Source organism: Stylophora pistillata, chromosome 11 (assembly GCF_964205215.1).
Source record: "Stylophora pistillata chromosome 11, jaStyPist1.2, whole genome shotgun sequence".
In the NCBI taxonomy this organism is placed as follows: Eukaryota; Metazoa; Cnidaria; class Anthozoa; order Scleractinia; family Pocilloporidae; genus Stylophora; species Stylophora pistillata.
Window position 1 is genome coordinate 877,473 of NC_142529.1, and position 22,237 is coordinate 899,709.

The 22,237-nt window shown below is 37.4% G+C and overlaps 3 protein-coding genes across 6 annotated transcripts; 1 reads left to right on the forward strand and 2 right to left on the reverse strand.

Annotated features, from left to right (window-relative positions):
• Window positions 1–1,168: 1,168 nt before the first annotated feature.
• On the reverse strand, window positions 1,169–4,804 carry LOC111323921 (apoptotic protease-activating factor 1-like). Its single transcript, XM_022927371.2, has one exon. The coding sequence runs from the start codon at window positions 4,570–4,572 to the stop codon at window positions 3,214–3,216; it is 1,359 nt and encodes a 452-aa protein (XP_022783106.1). The 5' UTR covers window positions 4,573–4,804; the 3' UTR covers window positions 1,169–3,213.
• A 577-nt stretch (window positions 4,805–5,381) lies between these two features.
• Window positions 5,382–15,680, reverse strand: LOC111323919 (uncharacterized). Of its 2 annotated transcripts, none has more exons than XM_088738879.1 (15): window positions 15,615–15,680; window positions 15,478–15,516; window positions 15,233–15,306; window positions 14,297–14,374; window positions 12,879–12,927; window positions 12,415–12,471; window positions 12,083–12,172; window positions 11,288–11,322; window positions 10,565–10,719; window positions 10,395–10,458; window positions 9,978–10,077; window positions 8,844–9,043; window positions 8,157–8,280; window positions 7,691–7,830; window positions 5,382–6,110 (listed from the first exon to the last, which is right to left on the reverse strand). In XM_088738879.1, the coding sequence occupies exons 1-15, from the start codon at window positions 15,625–15,627 to the stop codon at window positions 5,823–5,825; spliced, it is 1,506 nt and encodes a 501-aa protein (XP_088595005.1). In that variant the 5' UTR covers window positions 15,628–15,680; the 3' UTR covers window positions 5,382–5,822. The 2 variants fall into 2 exon arrangements, with proteins under 2 accessions (XP_088595005.1, XP_088595007.1); XM_088738881.1 differs by having other exon boundaries at window positions 10,356–10,458; window positions 15,615–15,654.
• A 1,933-nt stretch (window positions 15,681–17,613) lies between these two features.
• Window positions 17,614–22,161, forward strand: LOC111323872 (retinol dehydrogenase 8-like). 3 transcript variants are annotated; one of them, XM_088738893.1, is made up of 4 exons: window positions 17,614–17,853; window positions 18,098–18,463; window positions 20,048–20,324; window positions 21,314–22,161. In XM_088738893.1, the coding sequence occupies exons 2-4, from the start codon at window positions 18,199–18,201 to the stop codon at window positions 21,645–21,647; spliced, it is 876 nt and encodes a 291-aa protein (XP_088595019.1). In that variant the 5' UTR covers window positions 17,614–17,853; window positions 18,098–18,198; the 3' UTR covers window positions 21,648–22,161. The 3 variants fall into 3 exon arrangements, with proteins under 3 accessions (XP_088595019.1, XP_088595018.1, XP_088595017.1); XM_088738892.1 differs by having other exon boundaries at window positions 17,699–17,853; window positions 18,021–18,463; XM_088738891.1 differs by lacking the exon at window positions 17,614–17,853 and having other exon boundaries at window positions 17,893–18,463.
• Window positions 22,162–22,237: the final 76 nt, after the last annotated feature.

Consider the following 22,237-nt stretch of genomic DNA (forward strand, 5'->3'; position numbering starts at 1 on the left):
CGACATGTAATATATCAGACTTTTTTATGTAAATTGCAAAAAATTAAGGTGGCCCAGGAGACCGACAGATATTCCTTAAAAGATAAGTCAAACGCTTTTATTTTCACCCAATTTTTGCTGCTCTTTTTATTCCAGTTTTTTCTACTTCTGGGGAAGTGCTGTAGGGTTTTTATGTGTACAATGACCGAAATGACACACCACCTGGCAGGAACATAACCCAACTGAAAATCAAACAATTGTGTTGGATTAATGATTGCACTCACAGTGTGACTAAAGGTGGGAATGAACAGAAAACGAAGAAATGTATTGTTGCCAGTCCCATAATTAACTTGCACAAGTTTTGAAGAAATATTTTCAACTTCAAGATTACTTCAACTTTTAATACTTTATTCCATCAAAATGTGTATTCCTGCTGTATTTAGCATATGAAATAAATAATTTATCATAATTGACATGTAATATAAACAGTTTGAAGTTGTGTGGAGTTATCAAATGCCATCATAAATTTAAGTAGAAAAATTAGAGTTTATTTCAATTCATCATCAAATTATTCTACGTGCTACCTCTTTCATGTATATTTCCAAAATTTGGTGAATGATAGAAAACAAATTGTAATTTTAATCAAAATTTCAAAATTTCAGTGGTATTTTAAAGAAGTTAGAGGCAATCTTAGTATTACGATATTATTTTTTCAATCTAACTTCCACTCAAGCCGATCAACAGTGGTATTCAATCATATGATTCACAACCAAAAAAGGGAATTTCAATGAATGGATTATATCTTTTGATAAACTTACTCTGTGTACCTAACATCTAAATTTAATGCAACTGGTCATTACACCTTAACATCAGTATTCATATTCTCCATACTCTTTCATATACAAAAGTCATTTCCTATGGTACTTCATTCTCATGATCTTAATGAGCAATTCAGTAATATTATGGTAAGGAGAAATTAGAGGCTGGTCATTCCTGGGGTTTAGAATGTGTAATCAGGAAATAATTTCACGCGCGTTTTGTCAAAATTCTGATAATTTTCCGAGCCTTTAGGTGAGAGAAATTATCAGAATTTTGACAAGACGCAAGTGAAACTATTTCCTAATTTCACCAGAAAACCATTTGATTACCTTTTAATATCATGGGTGACAAATTACGTTCACAACAGTAATTGTTTTTACTGGTTTATTCTATAGAAAACCGAGAACATAAAGAAGAAATTTATAGTTTTCATTTAAAGTATACATTATTGTTTAAGTCTGTAATTTTCTGAGTTTCTTCACAAAAAATACCTTTCGAATTCTTCGTGCCTGTTAATAATTTTCGGCTGCTTCTTTTAATTTCGTAACTTCTTCAAGGGTCACCGTCTTAAATCTCAACACCATCTTAGCTCTGATCGAGATAAAAGAGATGTTACCATGGCAATTTTGTAATTTCACATGTGAAATTAAAAATTAACGCTGAAATTTTGCACCAAAATTAAGGAGTAATTTGTGACTTATGATATTAACTTGTTAACCCCTAAGAATGATTAGCAGGTAACTTCTCCTTACAGCATCACACTGAATCAAACATTAAGGTAATGAGAATACAGGAAATGACCAGCCACATAAAAAGCTCTTGGTTGTTCATCAAATTCTCATTGTTATTACCATAAGAAATATTTAGAGAACAGTATGGAGAATAAACATACTGATGCAAGGGTGTAAAGGGTTAAAGGTGTGTGAAACTACAGTGATTTTAATTCTTGTGCCCTGGAATTCCCCAGATCCAGGTTAACAATCAAAATACCTTGCCACTCCAAGGAGTAAAAGTATTTCCCAAGATGTACTACAACAATCAATAATTTGAATAATTACAATTTGATAAATAGATTTCCTTAAAAATATAACCTTTTAAAGCATCTCTTCATTTTCTGGGGGAATCTAAAATCTTCTCTGTTCCATGCAAGTGATTGTAGTTGAAAGATCACTTGAAATCAGGCTGTCCTTTTAGTGTACTCACTCTTCTGCTAATTCATAGTAGTACGGTTCTAAGACTAACCCTCAAATTCCCAAGATCTGATTGTTAATTCTCCCCTCTTGCTGCTACACATGTTAATCACTTCTGGGAGCTAAAGGGTGATACAACCACAAAATCTAGGCAGTCATCAAAAACCTAAAAATGAGGTATTCTTTTTATCACTTGAATGTGGCAAAGTAAATTCCAATTTTTTTCCTCTCAACCCTTTACACCTTAACATCAGTATTCATATTCTCTATAGACCCCTTTCATAAATGGCTGCCAGATTAATATTCTTTTGTTTAAATTTAAATTAGCCCTTCTGGCCTCGCTTGAGGTAATGTCTTCTTTTGAATTTTGTACTGGAGAACAAGGCCAGAAGGGCTAATTTAAATTTAAACAAAAGAATAATAATCTGGCAGCCATTTATGAAAGTGGTCTATGCTGTTCTCTAAACTTTCCCTTTGGTACTGCTGAGGAGAACTTATTAAAACCCTTAAACTCCCATGAGTGACCAAGACAGAATTTCTTCCTACAACAACATTAATATGATATCAAGCAGACAAGTAATGAGAATAGAAAAATATAAATAAGGGGATTATAAGTTTATCCAAATCCAAATTCTCCTCACTGACTTCATAGGGATTGTATGTCAGAGTGAGAAGAATTTCTAATGAGATATTGGGAGTGAAAGAGTTAACAATCAAAGCCCCTCAGGTTGGCAATCATTTCCTTTATTTACATGATCTGTAAGGAGAAATTAGATTCTGGTCACCCTCAGGGTTTAAAGGATCAATACAACAACAACCCCCTCAATTAATGATTCATCTTTCTGTAATCTTCTGTTCACTAAGCTTATGGTGAAGTCTTTATGCTTGCACATCTCACTGCAAAATTTTTTCAATATAGACTACTTTTCGATCACAACCAATCAACCAAACAGATCAATTAACACTGAAGACAGTTACTGGACAAGCCAAGGGGGATGGCCTTAAATATCAACATCAATAAAAGTTACAACACTAGTCCAAAGGTAAATTGAATAATAATGTGAATAAAAAGAGAGAAAATCAAACTTTCATAAATAACAATTTAGCTTAAAAAATTGTTTAAAGGTTCACCATGTAGAACTGACATACATGTAGCCACAATTTTTTTCCTGTCTGTTTCATTTAAGCTAACTTCAATGAGTACCCTTCTGCAAAAATCCATGAGTCACAATTGCTTCAGGGGGGAGAACAGAAGATATCTGATTAAATGTGCTGGAAGAGGTAACTCTGGAATCTCTTGGGCGGGAACATGATTTATGACAACCAATCTACACATGTGCTGAAGATTTAAAATTAATGGCAATTGCCAAACCCTAACACGCCCATCTTTGTAACCAGCAGCAACCTGCTGGCAAGTTCTCGTAAAGGCCAGGCAAGACACTTCCGTGTTTTGATACCATGTTCTTAAACCATCTGGTTGAAGATGAGCATTGAGGACAAACAATACACTTAAACTTTCTGAGTTCAGTGCCAAGACCTTAGAATCTGAAGTACCAACTGCTAACATTGTACCATCAGGGGAAAAGGCAGAAGATCTTATTTTCTGCCATGGAGTCTGCAATGCATAAGCAAGTTGAATGCATGTAAGACCAGGTTCATCTGCAGAAAGTGACCATGTTTGAATGGTGCCATCTTCAAGACATGATGTCAAATACTTATGTCCATAGCGAGGATCAAACAAATACCAACACTGTAAGTGAGAACTGAGCGTGCGACGACTTGAGTGACGGAATGGAAGGCACAAACACGTGGACGATGTGGAAGTATCCAAGTCTAGACTACTGTGGATGTGAAAGTCTTGAGTGTCGAAAACAATTAGCTGTCCAGAAGTGCACGATACAGCTAAGAACAAACCATCAGGAGAAAATACACATGATCGCGGGTGCCCGCGAATTTTTGAGCTTGAGTTTGTTGCGGATTTCATTTTTCTGACCATCTTCTTGCTGGCAATGTCGATAATACAGATATGATTTAAATCACCTGTCAATTTAGATGCTACGACAAGCGATCGACCATCAGGGGAGAACGAACAACACATTAATACTCCTCGTCTCTTTCGCCAAAATCTTCGCATGTGGACAACTTCAGCGCTGGTAGTTTTCCAGGATCTCATTCGCACTAGCGCAAGAGAGTCTTCGCTAAAAATACAAACCACCAATTGGCCATCAGGCGAAAAATCGCACGACCTAAAGGAGCGAGGGAAGTCAGCCAAAAATCCAGTGTTGATTTGTTTCTGATTCAGGTCCCATAATCTTATCGATGAAAATTCGCGATTATGGCGGAAAAAAGTCGTTTGTTCTACTTTGGACGCAGTTAAAAGGACGCTATCGTCATCACTTGGAAAGAAACACGAATATATGTCCTTGTCTTCATGTTTTAGCTGAATAACAACATCAAACAAATGACCATGACGATTTTCTATCGGTAAGGAACGATGTGATCTGCCTGACAAACGCGGCACAGCTGCGCGATTGATGAGTGAAAATTCTTCCGTGGGCCTAAAGTGAGACGCATTCGTTCCCATTTCTACGGGTAATGTGTCAAAATATCAAATTTTTCTTCTATTTGATTGTGACATTCTCTTTGACGTTTCCTTTTCACTGAAGGACTTGTTTTTCTCAAGTGCAAATTATTCTACAGCGACTTAGGCTAACACACTTTGTTGTTTTGATACTCTCTTGCTGAGTAGCCTGGCCTTTTAAGTATCTGGACGGCAAAAAGTCCTGTCTATGGTGGTATGGGGGCTAATTGTACATAATTGTACATGCCTAAAGCTTGCATCATAACGCACGGGAGGCATCTGCGGTGACAAGTCACGACAAAGTGAGTCATTACTCATCCTCTTTACTCATATTCACTTCCAATGATTTAGTTTACATAACTGGCTGAGAGAAAATCAGTATACTTGAGTGAAAAAAAAAAAAAAAAAGAGGACTGAAACAGTTCAGGAGACGGAAAGCAATGGAGGAACTTTCAGAGGTAATAATATGAACAGCGGACAACGATAACATGGAACCAAAACAGAAGTTATATTTTCGTGGTCCTCTCCTTGTCTTCACTGACGTGAAAGGTTGTTTCTATATTTGTAAATCCTCTGGCCCTAAGAGTGACACGCATCTAATTTTTCCTGAAAACATCACTCTTGATTGTTACACAAACTCTCCTTTCAGCACCTTAGGAAATGTACAGAAAACATTTAAGAGTGTGTGCATGCTGATATTAGGGTTACGAGGTTCAAGAGATTTCCGAGGAATTCAGCCCCTGTATTCCTGGAGGTCGCATGTTTCTGAGATATGTGCGATCTTCCTCACCTAAAAAAAAACATGACAGAAGTTTCATGGCAATATAAAGAAATTATTTTATTGACGACCTGGTTAACGCGCCAATCAGTTATTGATGGCAGAAATTATACTATGAAACTAGCACTGAAGAAAACTGAAGCCAGCTCAATGTACCACAAACCAACAAACCAGGAATTATTTGGCCCTTGTCTGTTGTCTTTTCATTTGCAGCTGGAATGCCACGCCACAACTTGTTGCATGAATACACCACTTGATCACGAAAGGAAACAAGAAAAACAATCTAGCGGCAGCTCCTTGACTTCTGGGAAACATCAAAATAACAAACAACGCAACAGTTTCGTTGTCGATCATTGAAAGCACAAGGTGACATTTCCAGTGCGTGTAGGACAATTTCATATCCTGAATTAAAGCTACAAGGCTCCAGAGCGTAACAGATATTTCAGGTAAGACAGCCACGAACGTGTACAAATATTTAATCATCATCAGCGACTGTTTCTTTCCCCCTTCCCTCCCCCGTCGGACACGAATCATTGCTGTTTTTATCCGGAACTTCACATCGATCTTTGACGGGTTCATCGTCGTCTTCGTGTCCGGTGCTTTTAATCTCGTCATCTGGCTCGGTCCTAGTCTCCTCCTCGTCATCTGCATTGGTCCCTTGGACGCTGGTTTCTTCATTAGTTTGGGTGTTTTCACCACGTTTCAACGCTTGGATACGACGGTCAATTGCGGTCCATAGCCTCTGGATGTCGTTCGGTGCAGCCTACGATACAAGTATCAGCTGTTTTATCGGGGAAAGTCATTTGGGAGTAGTGCTTACAAAAAATATATTTAACAAATGGTAAACACCACAGCGTACACTATTGAGTTATGGATGCACGCGGGAGGCGTGCATCTTGAGCGACTCTTACGCTTCTTTTCGTGCTAAGCACGAAAGAAGCGTAAGAGTCGCTCGAGGCGATAGCCGAGAGCGACTCTAGCTTCTTGAGTGCTTAGCAAACCTCCCAAGTGCATCCATAACTCAATAGTGTACGCTGTGGTGTTTACCATTTGTTTTATAACATAACATTGATACATTGTAGCTAAAGAGTTCCCTTTTATTTAACAAATCTTACGTGACCAGAAAAAACAAGCGCGCGCGGAAAAATAGTCTTTGCATTTGTTCACGTCTGCAGCGTACACCCATGGGCAAATGGGGGGACACTAAATTGACCAATCAGAGCGCGCGCTTTACTTTGGTTATGTTATAAATAAATATATATATAAAAATGAAAAAAATACCTATTATTTACCCTCGGCAGTGTTTACAGCAAATGTGCTAGTGGGGCCGAGCAAACACACCTAGTAATTACTTTATTAAATATGGAATAATAAAAAACGGTTTCGTATATTGCTCCTCAATTTCAATAGCTACAGCTTGCCTTTCAACGGTGACATTTAAATGAAAATAAAAAGTTATTTAAATTATCCAAATGTTTTAAGTGAGGCCTTAAGCTAACTCATTACATCGCTCGCAGCGCCCGTGGGAAAGATGAAGCGAGTCCAGTGTTCCAATTTGCTACCCGAGCGGGCAAGATGGGCCCACCTTGCCCGCTTGGGTTTGCCTGCATTGATCCCGCGCATGAAAAAATTGAATTAGAACAAGTTCGTAATTCTTAGACAATTTCGGCGATGGAGACACAAAAAGTGGCAGGAGATCGCAAAAAAAAAAAAAGAAAAAAGAAAGAAAAAGGAAACAGAAACGACTGTCGTGAGTGTGTTGCGCTACAAACACAGTTGGCTTTCTTTCCCGGCTCTCGAAGTAAACAAACATTCTTAATTCTTCCCAAGGCAAAATCTTTTTGCACTATAATAAATCGTTCATTAACCTAGCCTCGTTCTTTTTTCGCATTTTTATGGACCTCGACTTCGTCTCGGTCCATAAGAATAAAAAAAAGAACTCAGCCAATATTCAGCCATCTTGACCTCACGCTTAGTTAATAACGCATATGTATTTCAAGCAAGCTCTGTCGCGGCGGACAGACACAGGGTGGGCGTGGGCGTGGGCGTAGGCGTTGGCGCGGGCGTGAGCATGGGCATGGGCGCGTGCGCATGGGCGTGGGTGCGGAGGACGGTGCAGGTGAAGGTGCAGGCGCAGATGTAGCCCCCCAGGGGGGAGAGCTTGCTCACAGTCTAAAGGACAACATACAATAATTCAAATTGTTCAAAGGAAAGAAAAAAACGTTTGTCATTATATATCTAAATCATACATCAAGTCACTTGTAGGATAATGTTATCCATCCCTTCTGCAGCTAAACTAGTGGTTTGGACCTTCTTTTAAGATTTGATTTCCGACTCACTCACCATTATGAGGTAAATTTTAATATCCTTATCAGTATCCATGGCAGTTATTCGCAAACTCTTCTCATTTCCTTTTTCAAGAGTCATCTTTGGCCAAAGCTTAGTGTTAAGGACAACACGTAAACTGCCTTGTGTTCGCATCACTGAAATGGTAAAATTAGACAAACATCAACACATCAACAACACAATAGCCTACGCAAGGTAGATGAGATGAGCAAAAAAGCAAGCATGCAAAAATCAGTACACAAGACATGTTTCTGTCTTGCTTTTAGCCAGGTTTTATCCTCTGTTTTTTGTTTTACATACTGCATGACTAAAACAGGGTAAAAGTGGAGTAGTGTTAAGTAGAGGTCAGTGCAGCAAGAAATGAAATGAGGGGAAAAAGATATCATTCAATCAAGTGGTCTAGATAGTGAAAAATGGTCTACAAAAAAAATTAAAACTTGTGAGGTTGGAAAAAATAACTTACCAAGCCTTGACTGGAAAATTCCTTCTGTCATTGATTGACACATGTCATTTAATCTGAGTATCCCTCTCCCTTTTTCCCTCCAAGAATGTGTTACTGTATCAAACACAAACAAGCGACAGTTGCTCTGAAATGAAAGCAACTTAAAATATTAACATGTGAGAGTACGCTGTCAGGTTGGCCTTTGATTACACAAAACTTTTTCTTGCACATATTAAATCTACTCCTCAGTCATTCCATCAGTTCCCAAGATGGTTAGTTTATAAGTGAGTTGTAGTGCAACAAACACAGATGTATATGACAAGAAGAGGAATGGTTCAGAAAGGCTACAGAAAAATCAGTGAATCCCTCAGTTAAATATATGAACTTATAATGTATTATGTTAAAACATCACCCAAAAATATTTCCATAAACTCTTTGACCTTTAACTGCCTGATTACACTTAAAGTACCCCAGAGAGCCTACAGTGTACGATAATAATAATTGTCACTGCTAATCGCCGTCACAAAGTACAGCAACGATGCAGCTCAACAAGGTTGAACCGAAAGCTTGTATGTTCTGTATACTGCAAAATGCATAGGAGGGGGGAGGTGAGAGTGCTCTTAAAGCATCTCTATGAATGAGAGTCACAGTGACAACACTGCCAGAACCAAAAATTAACCTTTCATTCCTTTATAAAACAATTCTTACCTGAAGCACATTCCTTTCCTCTTCCTCGCCTGTGACCACAGACACCCTGGCTGGCTGTGATTTTGGTGGACTAAGGTGTTCCTGATAAGCCATGGCAGCCTCTGCCAGTGACTTGTGAGGTTTATCTTGATTAGGTGAGCTTGGACCAGGGGTATCAGCATAAGAATGGGCAACATCTGCTAATGTTTTTAGTTCATCACCTACAATGAAAACTGCCACAATAAGAATAAATTTATCCCCAAAGAGATAAAGAGTACCAAAGAGATTTAAGAGTACTTTTCTGAGTTGCTATTTAAGCAGGGCTTCTGAAAGGAATGCTAGAGTAGAACTACTATAGTAGAGAGTAGCTCTAAATGGGGAGTTTCTAGAAAGCCTGGTAGATAATGGAGCATGATGATGTAGCACTCTAGAACTTTCTAACAAATGTAATAACAATTTAACTCTAAAAGACTAAATGCCTTTGCAAAAGAAGTAAAATCAGTGTGTAATGCGTTTTTAATTTCAGCCACTAAGATGAAAACATATCGAGAGTACAGTATTAATGCAAATTAATTCTTACACAAATGATTTTTCAGGGATATGATCAAAGATAAGGTAGGATATCGCAAATCAATGTTTGCCACAGGGGATGTCTATGAATATCACAAATACTTTGATCATCTCAAAATTGCAAAATCTTGCACAATTGCCTTTATCTTTTTACACGACTGGCCCTTAAACACACGCACATTTCAAAAATTTTTCCTGAACCTTTTCCAAAGCCCCATCCCTCTCTATATTTGCAGATTAAGGGTTGCAATCTTCAGGTAGTTGTTATTATTGGAGAGGTATAAAAAACAAGTGATCAAAGTAAGGAATTTACAGAGAAGGTATGGAGTCTTTTTCAATTGAATCTCGTACAAAAGCAGCCTTCTCCAGCCTCCTTCTCTGACTAAACCAGGAAGAATCGAGGAGCAATGATTTACAGTTAGGGAGCCATTTAATGTGACATTCTGTCATGATATTTTACACAATATATCTATTAACAAAGATTTTAAAGCAGTTATAAAAAGAGTTTGCAGAATGCATATTGCATCACTGTCTGTTCCTGTGTATTAGTATAGTATTGCTGTAACAATATCATGTTTTTTAAACCTGTTTTGTGATCTTTAGAGGAACTGTTTGTATCTGCTGTATTTTCAGAGTCTAATTTCTCAGTAGAACCTCCATCTTCTGTGGCACTGTCAGTTGAGAACTAACAGGTAAGGGAAAAAATAAATATAATTATACAGAAGAAATTTTAATAGACCAACTGCATCTTCCTTTTGCACCCAGGTTGTTTTTTTTTAAACATTGACATTTTTCCTCATCTACATCTGTATTTTGAATGTGACACTGCATTATAGTAATCAACCACTGGGCATTGAATCCAATTGCTATGTTGACCCCTTAGAGCGATTAGCTTCTAGTTTCTCCTTACATCATCTTCCTTGAATCAGATGTAAAAGTCATGAGAACAAAGGAAATGATCACCACTTTAAGAGGCTCCTGAGCAATTCTCTGCTTCCTTACCATTACTCGATCACTCATGTTTTGTCCAAATACAAAGGACCCACCAGTGGGTTTTGTGGAAGACCTAAAACAAAAGACAACAACAAAACAAAAACATAAAAACAGACCAAAATTTATATCAGTTTCACAAGGCAAATTATCTTCATATCTCTATACGCAATTCAACTTACTCTTTAGAACCAAAAAGAAATTGTTCAAAATAATTTTTGGAGGATGCTCCGATGATTCCTGCAAGCTGCTCTGGGGGAGCAGACTCATGAGAGCGCTGTGAAGCATCTGTATTCAGCTCTGCCACTGAGGTTTCACTGCTAGAGACTCCTAAAGTCTGTGATTAAACAAGGGAAAAGATAGGTAAGAATGATGTTGCATTAAATGACACAGATAATTTGAACAATAAAATGTTGTTTTTTACATACCATTGAAAGAAACAACAAGCAAAGTGCAGCATAAAAAACAAAAGGAGTAACTTTGGGTAAATGCAATCTTTTCATGAGTTAGCAAAAGCTACCGATATCTAGACCTCAAATTCCTACTGATGTTAAGGTTGAAGTTAAACAACTTTGTTACTACAGCGGTACTGTAGTAAGCAATTAGTAAGGTCAGCGGTTGTCACCGATTCACCGGGTGACCGCTCAACCTCAAGGGCGGCCATATTTTCATCTCATCACAAGTATGATGCGTAGTTTTCCATCAATGCATTCCTCTGACCATCTGCATTTGTAAAGGAGAACTTAAGTTGTTATCTGAAGATTAAAGTGTTGATCTTGCGAATAACAACGGTAGTATTTTTATCATCGAAACTTTTTCGGACCTTGCAAGTGAGATTTTCAGAGGCAGCCACAAACTTAATCCTTTTGTTTATACATGTAATTTCACTACAAAAGATGACATACCTTTGGAACAGGTGAAGCTGTGGAATTTCTATCAACTTCAAAATGACAAAAAAAAATCACTGTTTAGTAGACATTATCTAAATAAATAACAGGATTTGTAGACTGGTTACAAAGCTTGGTTTCTATTTGTCTCTAATCGGTTTGGATTGTTTAATCTCTAAAGTAATGAGACACAACAAAAAAATAAACATCTGCAGATTTTAAAGCTTACAGGAAGTCAATTTGCAGCAAAAAATGCATTCCTTGTGTGAATAACATTTATATGCCTTTTTCTGACTTTTAATGTATCCTGTATTAAACACGAAGGCGCGCTATATAAGGGAGTCTTCCCTGGGAAGACCTAGGCTCATTTGTCACTCACCGTTGACGTGTGCGGATCAAATTTAAATGCTGGTAGAAGAACAAAAGGAGCTAATGAGATATCTCTTGTTTACTTCCACCAGCATGGTGGCAATGAGGTAACGAGCGGACCACCTACTTCGATCTCAAATTTACCGCCACAAATAAAGACAGTTTCCATTGGAGAAAGGAAAGACAAATCTCAAAAATGCTTGTATTGTGATGAAGACATAAAACAATTGTGAGGAATGCACCCGCTGTTCACTGCTTTGGAGTAGCTGTAGCTCAAGCTGACTGGCTAAAAGAGTTCTACATCACACGACGGTTGATTGACAAATGGTCCAGTGGGACCTAAGGCTCCTTTTATAGCGCGCCTTCGTGTTTAAGTGATGAAAATTCCTAAACATGAGAGTCACTAATGCAAAAAAAAATATATTTCAATAACTTAATAGTTACTTTTTGTTGATGAACTTGTCAAGTTCTTCGCCACATCAGATAAGATGGATGGTTTAAAGATAAGCTTTGGAGGTTTAATATCTTCTGTTTCTGCAATGAGATGGAAAAATACTGAGTAAAACCACAAAAGTTAAACAACTGCACACATTTGAAAGTGTAACTTCACTTCATCTCTCGTGACAAGCAATTAAAAGTATCAATAATTATATTTTGGCTTGGATTGTTTTGCACAGTGTTTGATATATATCAAAAAATGTTTGAGGCTTTTCACAAATAGTTTTTTGGTCAACCCCAAGAGAAACTACATATTTTTCTAATGTTGTAATATGTACCTTGAGTGCTTGTGCTTTCAAGCTTTGCCACTTTTTTAACTGGTGATGAACAAGAAGCTGTAAAAAAATTTAACATCAAATCTGTTAGCGGTAGTTACTTGAGTGTACACTTTACACTATCAAGCTTGCTTCCATTTAGAATAGTTTTGCAGACATGTGGTATATATTATGCTATACATTGGCTATGGAAAACAAAAACATGATATATACAGGGATTTTTCTGGAATCTGTGAATTAATATAAAACTTTCACCTCACCACTTTTAATTATGTATCAAGAAATGACATTTAAAACATCAAAAGAAACCCCCTCCCTTCTATAGCTTTGAACAATCACAAAAACAAAGTACAAGACACATGCGGGAGAGAACATGTAAGTAAGAGCATTGGGTTTGAAATTTGTCAGCAATCTCAGCGGTAATAAGTCATATGTTTTCTTCTGGATTAATGGTTATCTATACTTGCCTTCCTCTGGTTCCGATTCTTCATCATTTCCCTCTCTTTCTGCACTTCTCTACATTGGGGATAATGCAATTCAGTACTCAATAGAAATATTCTCCTCTCTACCCTTTAAAAACTTTACAGAGCCTGCCTTGAGACTTTAATGATTGGCCTTTGAGAATAGAGCTTGTAGTCTATCCACATTTTGAGCTAAGAAGCTCCTATCTGGATGCATCTGTATTCATGTATCATGGATACACAGATGTTGTTTTGGTTACTGTTGTTTTCTTCTCTACATCTCTTCTTGCTATGTAGCCTCTTGAATCATACCTCTAAGATAATATAGCATTCTTGAAACATAAAAAATTAAGGACTATAACTTCCACAGGCCATTGATCAGCACTCTAAGCTCAATTTTTCAAAAAGTCACCGTTTGGCGACCTTCAATTGTAAAATGGTCACCATAAAAAAAAATTAGTCACTCCTCTTTCCCCCCCCCCCCCCCCTCAAAAAAAAAAAACAGAAGGGGAAGACACTTCATGATATATTACACCATTGGCCAATGCACTGAACGGCTATGTTTTATCTCTTAGGTTTGCTACTGTAAGAGAAAGAATAGGAAGAGACTGTCTAGTAGCAAAAACGATTTATTTCAACATTAAAAAGCTGCTGAGACCATGCAACATTGCCAATTGCCCCTTCAAATCGATCGAATGTGCCATTTTTTTCACGCAGTCTAGTTGCTGAACAATGAGATGCGAAAAGAGAAACATAGATGATGCCACCACTTGCACTATTGATTAAATTCGTCCTATTGTTGATAATTTTTCAAGTAAGTATCTCTTTTAATCTGTTGGTGGCCAATTGGCAACTTTTGCCAGAATTTTAGCCGCCAAATATTTTTTTCACTCGCCATGGCGACCAAAATGGTCGCAGCTTAGAGTGCTGCTGATACTTTTATTGAAACAACTCTAACGCAATTTTCAACTCGGGTTTCGAGGAGACAAACAAACAAGGCGAAGCAACATGGTTAAAACTGCAAATAAAATCGCAAAAGAAAACCTAGTACAATAGAAACTAAGCTAAATACACTAGGGAAGCTACAACGAAAACACCGATGAAAACTACATAATACAAAACTTACATTTGTTGTGATATTGTTGAATCCCTGCCTAGTGGCGAAATAGCTGCACGAAGCGAATGACAAAATAGTCGAACTTACTGGACAATGCACAGACAAATACTGGACAAACACTGGACAAAACTGCACAAACAACAATGAACAATGCAGTTAAATACATGCTATGTTACATAACGTTATCAAATGACACAAACAAAGCGCACACAAAATTTTACTATAATTAGCACTATTTGAACACGAACAATAAACAAGGAATAAGGCATTTGCAATCTACAAGGTTCTAGCCACCTTTTATGTATACCTTAACTGCAGATCCACTAGAACTGAGATCTGCATCTTTAGTCTCAATGACATTGCCATCATCTTCTGGAAAAGTGTTCTGAAGTGCAAAAAAAAAAAAAAAAAAAATAGATAATAAAATAAGTGAATAGATAAAATAAATTTAACCAGAATAAACCAAATCAACTATCTTTGTTAAAAATTTACTTCAAATAGAATAAACAGTGTCAAACATAATATTTTGTCCGGCGCTATGAATAAATTCTGTATGATTCACACAAACCCAAACCAAAAGTAGACAACTGCATCAAGCAGACAAAGGTAATTTAAATGACTTTTTGCTGCTTCCATAAGAAAATGCAGGTTTATTTAAAATGCAAATCATGCAATAAATCCTGGAAGGTTCCACAAGCTTAGTCTAATGAAATCTCACCTGTATCCAAATTGAATAGGTGAATATGACCTAACTACAAGATTATAGTTATCAATAATCCCCTGTTCGGCAAGAGTTCCATATAACCCCATACATTAATTATGCATAGAATGTTGCAAAGAAACCTTTATATCTAGTCTTTATGAAATGGAATGCATAATTAATGTATGGGGTTATATGGAACTCTTTTCCCCTATTCTACAGAATAATAAAAAAAATAATAAAAAAATTTTAAAAAATTCAAAAATTAAAAATATTTCCTCTTTAAAAATACAATTAAATCTTAAAGTTTTAAACAAATGATTAATTCAAATTCAATTACACAATAATACAATCTCAGCCTTGTTTGCTCATAACAGTGGCATTCTCATCAGCTAGTGCACGATTATTATTTTCAAAACTTCAAATATATTGATGAAGGAATGAACTGATACAACTGAAAATAATACAACGTTACTCCTAAGCGTGGTCGCGACGTTTACTAACAAAACTTAAAAGTGTCATTTTACTGTTTACTTCACTTACCGTAACCTTTCCACTCATATCTTGTCTCAAAGTGAACTTCGGCGGGGCTAAAATTCTTATAGAGCCAGATGTGCCTTGGAGAAAAAAAATTTGGAAGAATGACATAAATAAAAATGACCTTGGATAAAAGCGTAAATAATTACGTCCTTTCAAAACTGGCAAATTGTCAAAACAATCTTAACCAAACAAGGGCACGTTTAGGAAAGTTCAACACATGTTGTGTCAGTTGTGTTTCACGCGCATACCTTTGGAATCCTCGTTCTCGACCACTATTGCAGAAGAAGCTAAAAAGGAAACAACATAGCTCAGTTCCTTCTGTAAAATAGCTTGAAAAATGGCAAAGACTTGAGCTATTTTAACCTCTCAAACTTCAAAACCTCACCATTTTCCGCCATTTTTGTTGACACTACAGACAGTGCGCGTGCGCCAGAAGATTCGACCCAGCTTTCTCTCAAATTAAAATAAAACAGTAATTATTAATTTTTTGAAAAGTACGATAAATTATTGCACAGATAACATATTTTGTATTTTTATTTCCGATTTTGATATTTATTTTATTCACCTCTTTCATTTATTTCTTTTATTCATTTCTTTTATCTACGGTGGTCCGTTTTATCTACTTTACGTTATTTCTTTTATTTTAACTTTTTTTATTTTTAACATTTATTTGTCTTCAAGCAAGGTACCACGATACAAAACAAGGCTGAATTCGAAATTCTTGCTCTGGAAGACGCCAAAACTAAAGTCAAGCAAGGAAATTCTCCCTCCTTCCTATGAAATAATCACCATCTATCCTTCGAAAATTGTGTTTACCTTTCCTTTCCTCACACGCTAGCCTCCGCCCCCTGTAATACGCAAAAAATTCGCATGTTCAGGATGCTACATGTGTTTAGGTTGAATTAACAGCCCCGCGCTCCTTCCTCGAGCCGAGAGGGTCGAAGACAGAATCTGAGAAAAAGGCAGGAACTCAGCTTAGTGTTTGCTTACGGACCAGCCATTATTTAATAGCCTGATTGGAGAGTTTTGGTGGAGGATTTTAGGGGGGATCACATGGTTTTAAGGGAGAACGAAGAGGAAATCGTTCATCGCCGACGTATTGAGTATAAATGGAGGACTATAGAAAATTGACTGCCAATTAACTGCTAATGATTAATGAGGGGGAATGATAACAATATTACAGAGCTTATAGAGGGGGGATTCAGGTAAATTTTATCGCCAAAAAATCAAAAATCTTCAAGCGATAAGTAATGAGCGGTCTCTAAGATCGTAAGAGATAGTGCGACAAAGATACTACATTTTCCCTCATGACTAAAGCTAGAGCTGCATCTGATGACGGAGGTTTCGATAACTGAAAGCCGGTTAAAAGACGGTCTACCGGCGCGGCACCCGTTAAACCTCTTACCGCCGCCTGTTTGGCCAGCGAGTAAGTTAGGCTCTCGTACTTGGGTTCCGCCCGACACTCTTTTTTGGGTACAAACGCCTATTACCGACACGTCTGGAAGCTTGATACATCGCGGAAAAACGTCATTGAAACCCTTGTGATGAGTGAAGATCGCTCATTTTCAATCCTATTCTGTAGCGGTTTTTTTTTTTTTTTTTTTTTCCTTTGCATACCTTGGAAAGTTCGAAGTCCACAAATCGGATTTGTAGAATATGACATACGATTTGTCATCGGAAAAAGACTTTCCCACGGTGATGATGCAAGCATATTAAATTCATTCACGAAACACCAGATTACTGTGACAACCATCCTTTGTTAGCACGATTTCATAAAACTTCGATCAGATCTGAAACATTTCAATCAATCTGAGGAATAGCGGGTTTCGTTCGCTTCGTATGTGTTCTTTCCCGCTGTGGAAATAAGTATGTCCGGAAAAACCGCAATATTGTTTAAAATCTGTTAAAATTATGATAAGATTACTGACTAACGTAATTGTATAAGGCTTTTTCAAATCTGCCCCATGCCAATTTTTTTTTGAACTTCCGAAAGTTCTTTACCAGGTTTATTTTGAGACAGAATCTGTCAGGAACAGAATTCCCAAGACGATATTTAAGAGAAGGAAGATTTACTTCAACTTTCTTAAAACTCTGAGAATTGAACAAATCCAGAATTAAAAAGATTTTCATTTGCGATCTTGAGCGATGTGTGTTTGTTTTTTGCGAGTGTGTGTGCGGCTTTTTTTATTTTTTACTTTTTTTTAATTTCTGCCCACAACATTAATTTCAAAGCAGAAGACGCGTATTTACTGTCATGCAAAACCTTAAGGAATTTCACTTCCCGACCTTGGCGGCACAACACTGCAGCAATATTACTCTCAAACATGTGCTAATTCACGAGTATTGGAAGTTATAGCGAAATTTTTTGCTAATATGCCAGTTAAATCACGATAGATGTTGATTCCTTCAGTCAATGAGATATAGATTATCACATTAGCATCTCAACCGGACTTGAGGTAGTAAATTCAGTTAGCGACAAGTTTGACGAGTCCCGGGTCACGGACTTCTAGACACATATTCGACCTCTCACACAGCTAGTGGGTCCCAGTGGATTCATCACCTCTCGGTTTCTCTTATGTTAATTACTGCTCAAGCTAATGATACAGGGATAAATTAATTTCTGGGTAAGTGAGCTAATATGATTTTATTTTTAATTTTTTTTAGCTACAGAGGATAAAGGAGTTAAATCGATTCGAGTCAATCATGATCCCATGTAATTTATTGCTAACCGCGCTGTAATCGTACAAAAATTGGCTGGATGGTTTCCATTGTTTATTCTTCCACAAATTAGCATAACTAAAAAATACAACAATATCCATCGAGGAGGTAATCCATCAACAGCTCATCTGCGGACTCTGGTTTAATCAGATGTGACAGGTGGAGAAGATAACACTCCTTTACGGCTTCCAAAGCTTTCAAAACAACGCTGCTGTGTTGCACGTCAGAAAGTTAGATAAAGTTGAAGCAATATGGATCGCCAAATCGTGTTGATTTCTGGCTGTTCTAGCGGCATCGGACTCGCTACAGCTGTATTTCTCGCCAAAGATGCTCAGAAACGCTTCAAGGTCTATGCCACCATGAGAAATCTGGAGAAGAAGGGACAACTGGAAGAGGAAGGCAAGGAATATCTTGGGGACACACTGGTTATCAAAGCAATGGATGTGAGCAGTGACGAATCGGTGCAGAAAACTGTTGAGGAAGTGTTGGACACAGAGGGAAGAATTGATGTGCTGTGTAAGTACCGGCCGTCCTGTTGTAAGATTTTATGATTTCCTTATGATAATTAGATCAAATTTTACAATAAAACCCTCTCGAGACAACTAGATACAAAACTCAAGGTGCGTTTTCCTTAACCAGTATATTTTATGAATAAAAGCAATACATATAAATCTTATACGAGACGTAAGTTCTGGCAAATCTTTTGTTTGCTGAGGTTACAATGCCAGTATCAGCTTGTGGTTAATCGTTTATTTACAGAAGACACTGCGAATAAGGGGGTTCCTAATGAATAATTATCTAGGGAAAACCTGCTTACAAATTCAGTGGTTAGGTCAAAAGATGCTCAGAAATCTTAACAGCTAGCGCTTCAGGCATTGCGGTTTTGTTCATGAATCATAAAATACCAAGTGAAAGGTTACGACTGGAATCGATTTCAAGGTTCTCCTTTTTTCGATACTTTATTGTGTGTTAAACGATGACATTAGCCGGGCCGGAGACGGGCATTAAACGCCCGCTGTTTAAACAATCAAGGAAAAAGACAAAAGGAATTTTAAAAACGAAAATTATCCATCACAAAGTGAGTCATATGGTGCGGGGTCAGAGGGTCTTCCTTGAGTACGTTATCAGCAGATACAGGCAGAAGGTCATGAACGAGTATTTGATTATTATTTCAGATGGATCAAAATGATAGATGATTCGCACAGAAATTAAAAACTTCCCAATCAAACCTGAGCTGATCGCGTTAAAAAAAAAAAATGGTAGATGTCTTGTCCATAAAACCAAGTCGGATCTATTGCTCGAGGCGTTTGCTTGGTTTTATAGCTTTACCATGAATACTTCTTTGTGAGATATAGACAATTTAAGTGCGTAGTCATTTCAGCAAGACAAACGAAGCTATTGTAAAATAAACCCTTACTAAGAGCCACCGGAATATTTCAGTGTATGGGTAGAGTAACAGTCAGTAACTTTATTATCGTGACAAATCTTTTAGCTGACGAAAAGTACTTCTCATTTTTATCAAAATGAGCTTCGTAGAGTACAAATAATGCACGAGACGAGTACAAATATCACGCCCGCATTTGTACTCCAGAAATATCCGCGAAATTCGCCCGCACTGAAATAACAATTTGACCTGTTGGATAATAAATCTCTTATTAAACGTTTTGTTGTGTAGTATCGCTGAGTATTTTTACTCGTTGTTTGTATTTTGACGACCCCGTGGCAACGATACTAAACAACAAAACGTCTAATAAGATATATTTATTCAATATTTTTAATCCTTTTCAAAACTGGGCAAAACGTCCCATTACAACCTTGGTGGGTTATATACAAACAAGAGGATACCCTTACAAGAAGGCACGAGTCTCCCCATTCCTCGTGCGTCTTCACCTCTCTTCTCCGCGTTTAAAGAAGTCTCCAAGCGTTAGAAAGTGACTCAAGCCTACCTGCCCTGGGCGCTGTTAAAAGTGGTTTAAGAATGAATGAAAAAAAGGAATCAAAGTTATTTTATCCTCTAGTTGTTGTAGACATCTTTTGACACCTAAATAAAGGGAAGTATTTTATTTAGCTAGGAACTAACTGGTATTATTTATTCATAAGTCAACAACGCTGGTATTGGAGGTCTGTATACTGCACTGGAGTGCACACCACTCGCCCTAGTCAAGGAACTGTTTGAGGTGAATTTCTTTGGTTCTGTGCGTTTGATCCAAGCCGCGCTGCCAGGAATGAAAGCAAGACGAAGCGGACATATCATCAACAACAGTAGCCATCTTGGTATTGTTGGGGTGCCTTTTAACGAGAGTTACTGTGCAACAAAGTTCGCTATGGAGGGACTCACGGAAGCTTTAGCCCCAGTTTTACTTCATTTCAACATCAGGTAGTGTGCTAATTAGTCTTCAATAAAGTCTCAGACAGTGTCTTTCGTAAAAAGCTGAATGATACAAATCTTTTGATTGATTTTTACTTTTGGAATTATCTTCAACAAATAGATTCCGTGTTGCGTGCGTCTGTTTAGGGGTCACTGATGATGTTAAGTTGTGGTAAGAAAATAAAACTGGAAAAAACCAGGCTCAGGCGAATGTCATTGATGTTCTTACCAAAGTTTGACTTGAGTGATCTGCTACTGACGTCATCCATACCAATGTCCACCAATAAATTATAAGTAAGAGCCAATCAAAATGTATGAAATACTCAGCTTATCATATAACCAACAACTAGATTTCATGTTGCGTGTGTCTGTGAAGTAATGGGTCACCGATGATGTAAATTGGCCGGAAACCACAAAAAGTGGCACATGAGGGGCCTCCTAGTGTGTTACTAATTTTCTTACCGCATTATGACATCTTCTTTGATCCATTACAGAACAGACCCGCGGCAACATTGATTCTAATTTGTTTCATATCAGGCGGTGTGGCCTGGTTTCATATGCAGTCTGCAATTAATAAAGAAACTAAAGGTTGTTCATAGTGACGTCATGTATGGGTAAGACATTTTGCTGTTTTACCATGTAAAACAAATGCATTTCCTATTGCCATGAGTCTGTACTGCAAAAGATCACATAACAAGTCAAAATGTGGCCAAGACGTTACTGACACACTTGGATGCGTCTCGTGTACCATTTTTTTATTCTTATCATATTTTGACGTCATTTGACGCACGACAACCAGGAACTGCAAATTAGGTGTGGTGCAGATTTATTCCTCTAGAAGGTATAACGTGTGAGATAATAATTTCTATGACATATTTCATCTTTTACGCCGTTTCATGATTTTTCAATGACCCTTTTTCATTTTTTTTGTAATGTTGACTGTATTCCTACAGCGCACACTTCATGCCCTATAAAAAAAGCCATATCTATCTTTGTAGGTGCACCATACTCGAACCAGGCCCTACCCAGACCTTAGGGCCTGAAAATGGTACCGCCTTCGTTAATAAATTCAGTTTATCAGACGCTGACCAAAAGAGTCAAGAACTTCTAGGAACCTTTGCAGGGAGAATGTTCTCTATGTTCGGAAGCACGATGCAAACTTCGCACCAGGTGGCGGAATACGTGAAGAACATTATCCTGTGTGAGAAACCACAGCTTCGCTACCAAACAAATGAAAAGTACAGACCTGAAGAAATCAAAGTGAAACTTGCCGATCCTACAGGAAATACTTTGGTTGAAATGATAAAGAGAGACTTTCTTGACACAGAATAACTTATGTATTTAAAATTGAACAATTTAGAGAATTTAGCGTACAAATACACTATGAATTCAATGACAAGCTGGTTATCTTGTTACTCGAGTTTTGTTGCAGCATGTTCGTGACTGTTCTGTTTGCAGATCTTCTCTTATATGAAAGATCCGTTTACCAATTATTTGATTGTGTTTTCCTCTATCTCACTACAGTCTTGGACTTAGTTTCCCGCGCGCAACTAATGTAGTTAGCCAAACACTGAAAGGATCCCTACAATGTATCCTTTATAAGAAACTTTGAAAGTACTTTTAGCGAAGGACTTATTTGTCTTTAAGTCTTTTTTCATCGATAAGAAAATATGAACGTTGCTGTTTTTTTTTGGGGGAGATCGTTTCATGGCAGTTCTAGGACCTACCTAGGCATATAATAGAGGTACTTCAGAGGTATACGATAAAAGCTGCATGTTATATTCAAATGTACACATATACCAATGTATATCATACTGAGTGAATTAAATATTTTATCCTCCTTCCATGTCAGTCATCACTTTTACTTCTCCGAATGCTGCCCAGTTTGGCGCAACCGAGGGCCAACAAAGTGACAAGTTAGA

Excerpts from the sequence above, each read along its gene's own strand:
- LOC111323919 (XM_088738881.1), bottom strand. Across the intron at positions 9,044-9,977 it reads CTCTAAAGATCACAAAACAG|GTGATGAACTAAAAACATTA; the intron begins GTTTAAAAAACA and ends TTTTCATTGTAG. Across the intron at positions 8,281-8,843 it reads AGGAAAGGAATGTGCTTCAG|AGCAACTGTCGCTTGTTTGT; the intron begins GTAAGAATTGTT and ends CTTTCATTTCAG.
- LOC111323921 (XM_022927371.2), bottom strand. The coding sequence starts at position 4,572 with ATGGGAACGAATGCGTCTCACTTTAGGCCCACGGAAGAATTTTCACTC.
- LOC111323872 (XM_088738893.1), top strand. The coding sequence starts at position 18,199 with ATGGATCGCCAAATCGTGTTGATTTCTGGCTGTTCTAGCGGCATCGGA. Across the intron at positions 18,464-20,047 it reads GGGAAGAATTGATGTGCTGT|TCAACAACGCTGGTATTGGA; the intron begins GTAAGTACCGGC and ends TTTATTCATAAG. Across the intron at positions 20,325-21,313 it reads TTACTTCATTTCAACATCAG|GTGCACCATACTCGAACCAG; the intron begins GTAGTGTGCTAA and ends CTATCTTTGTAG.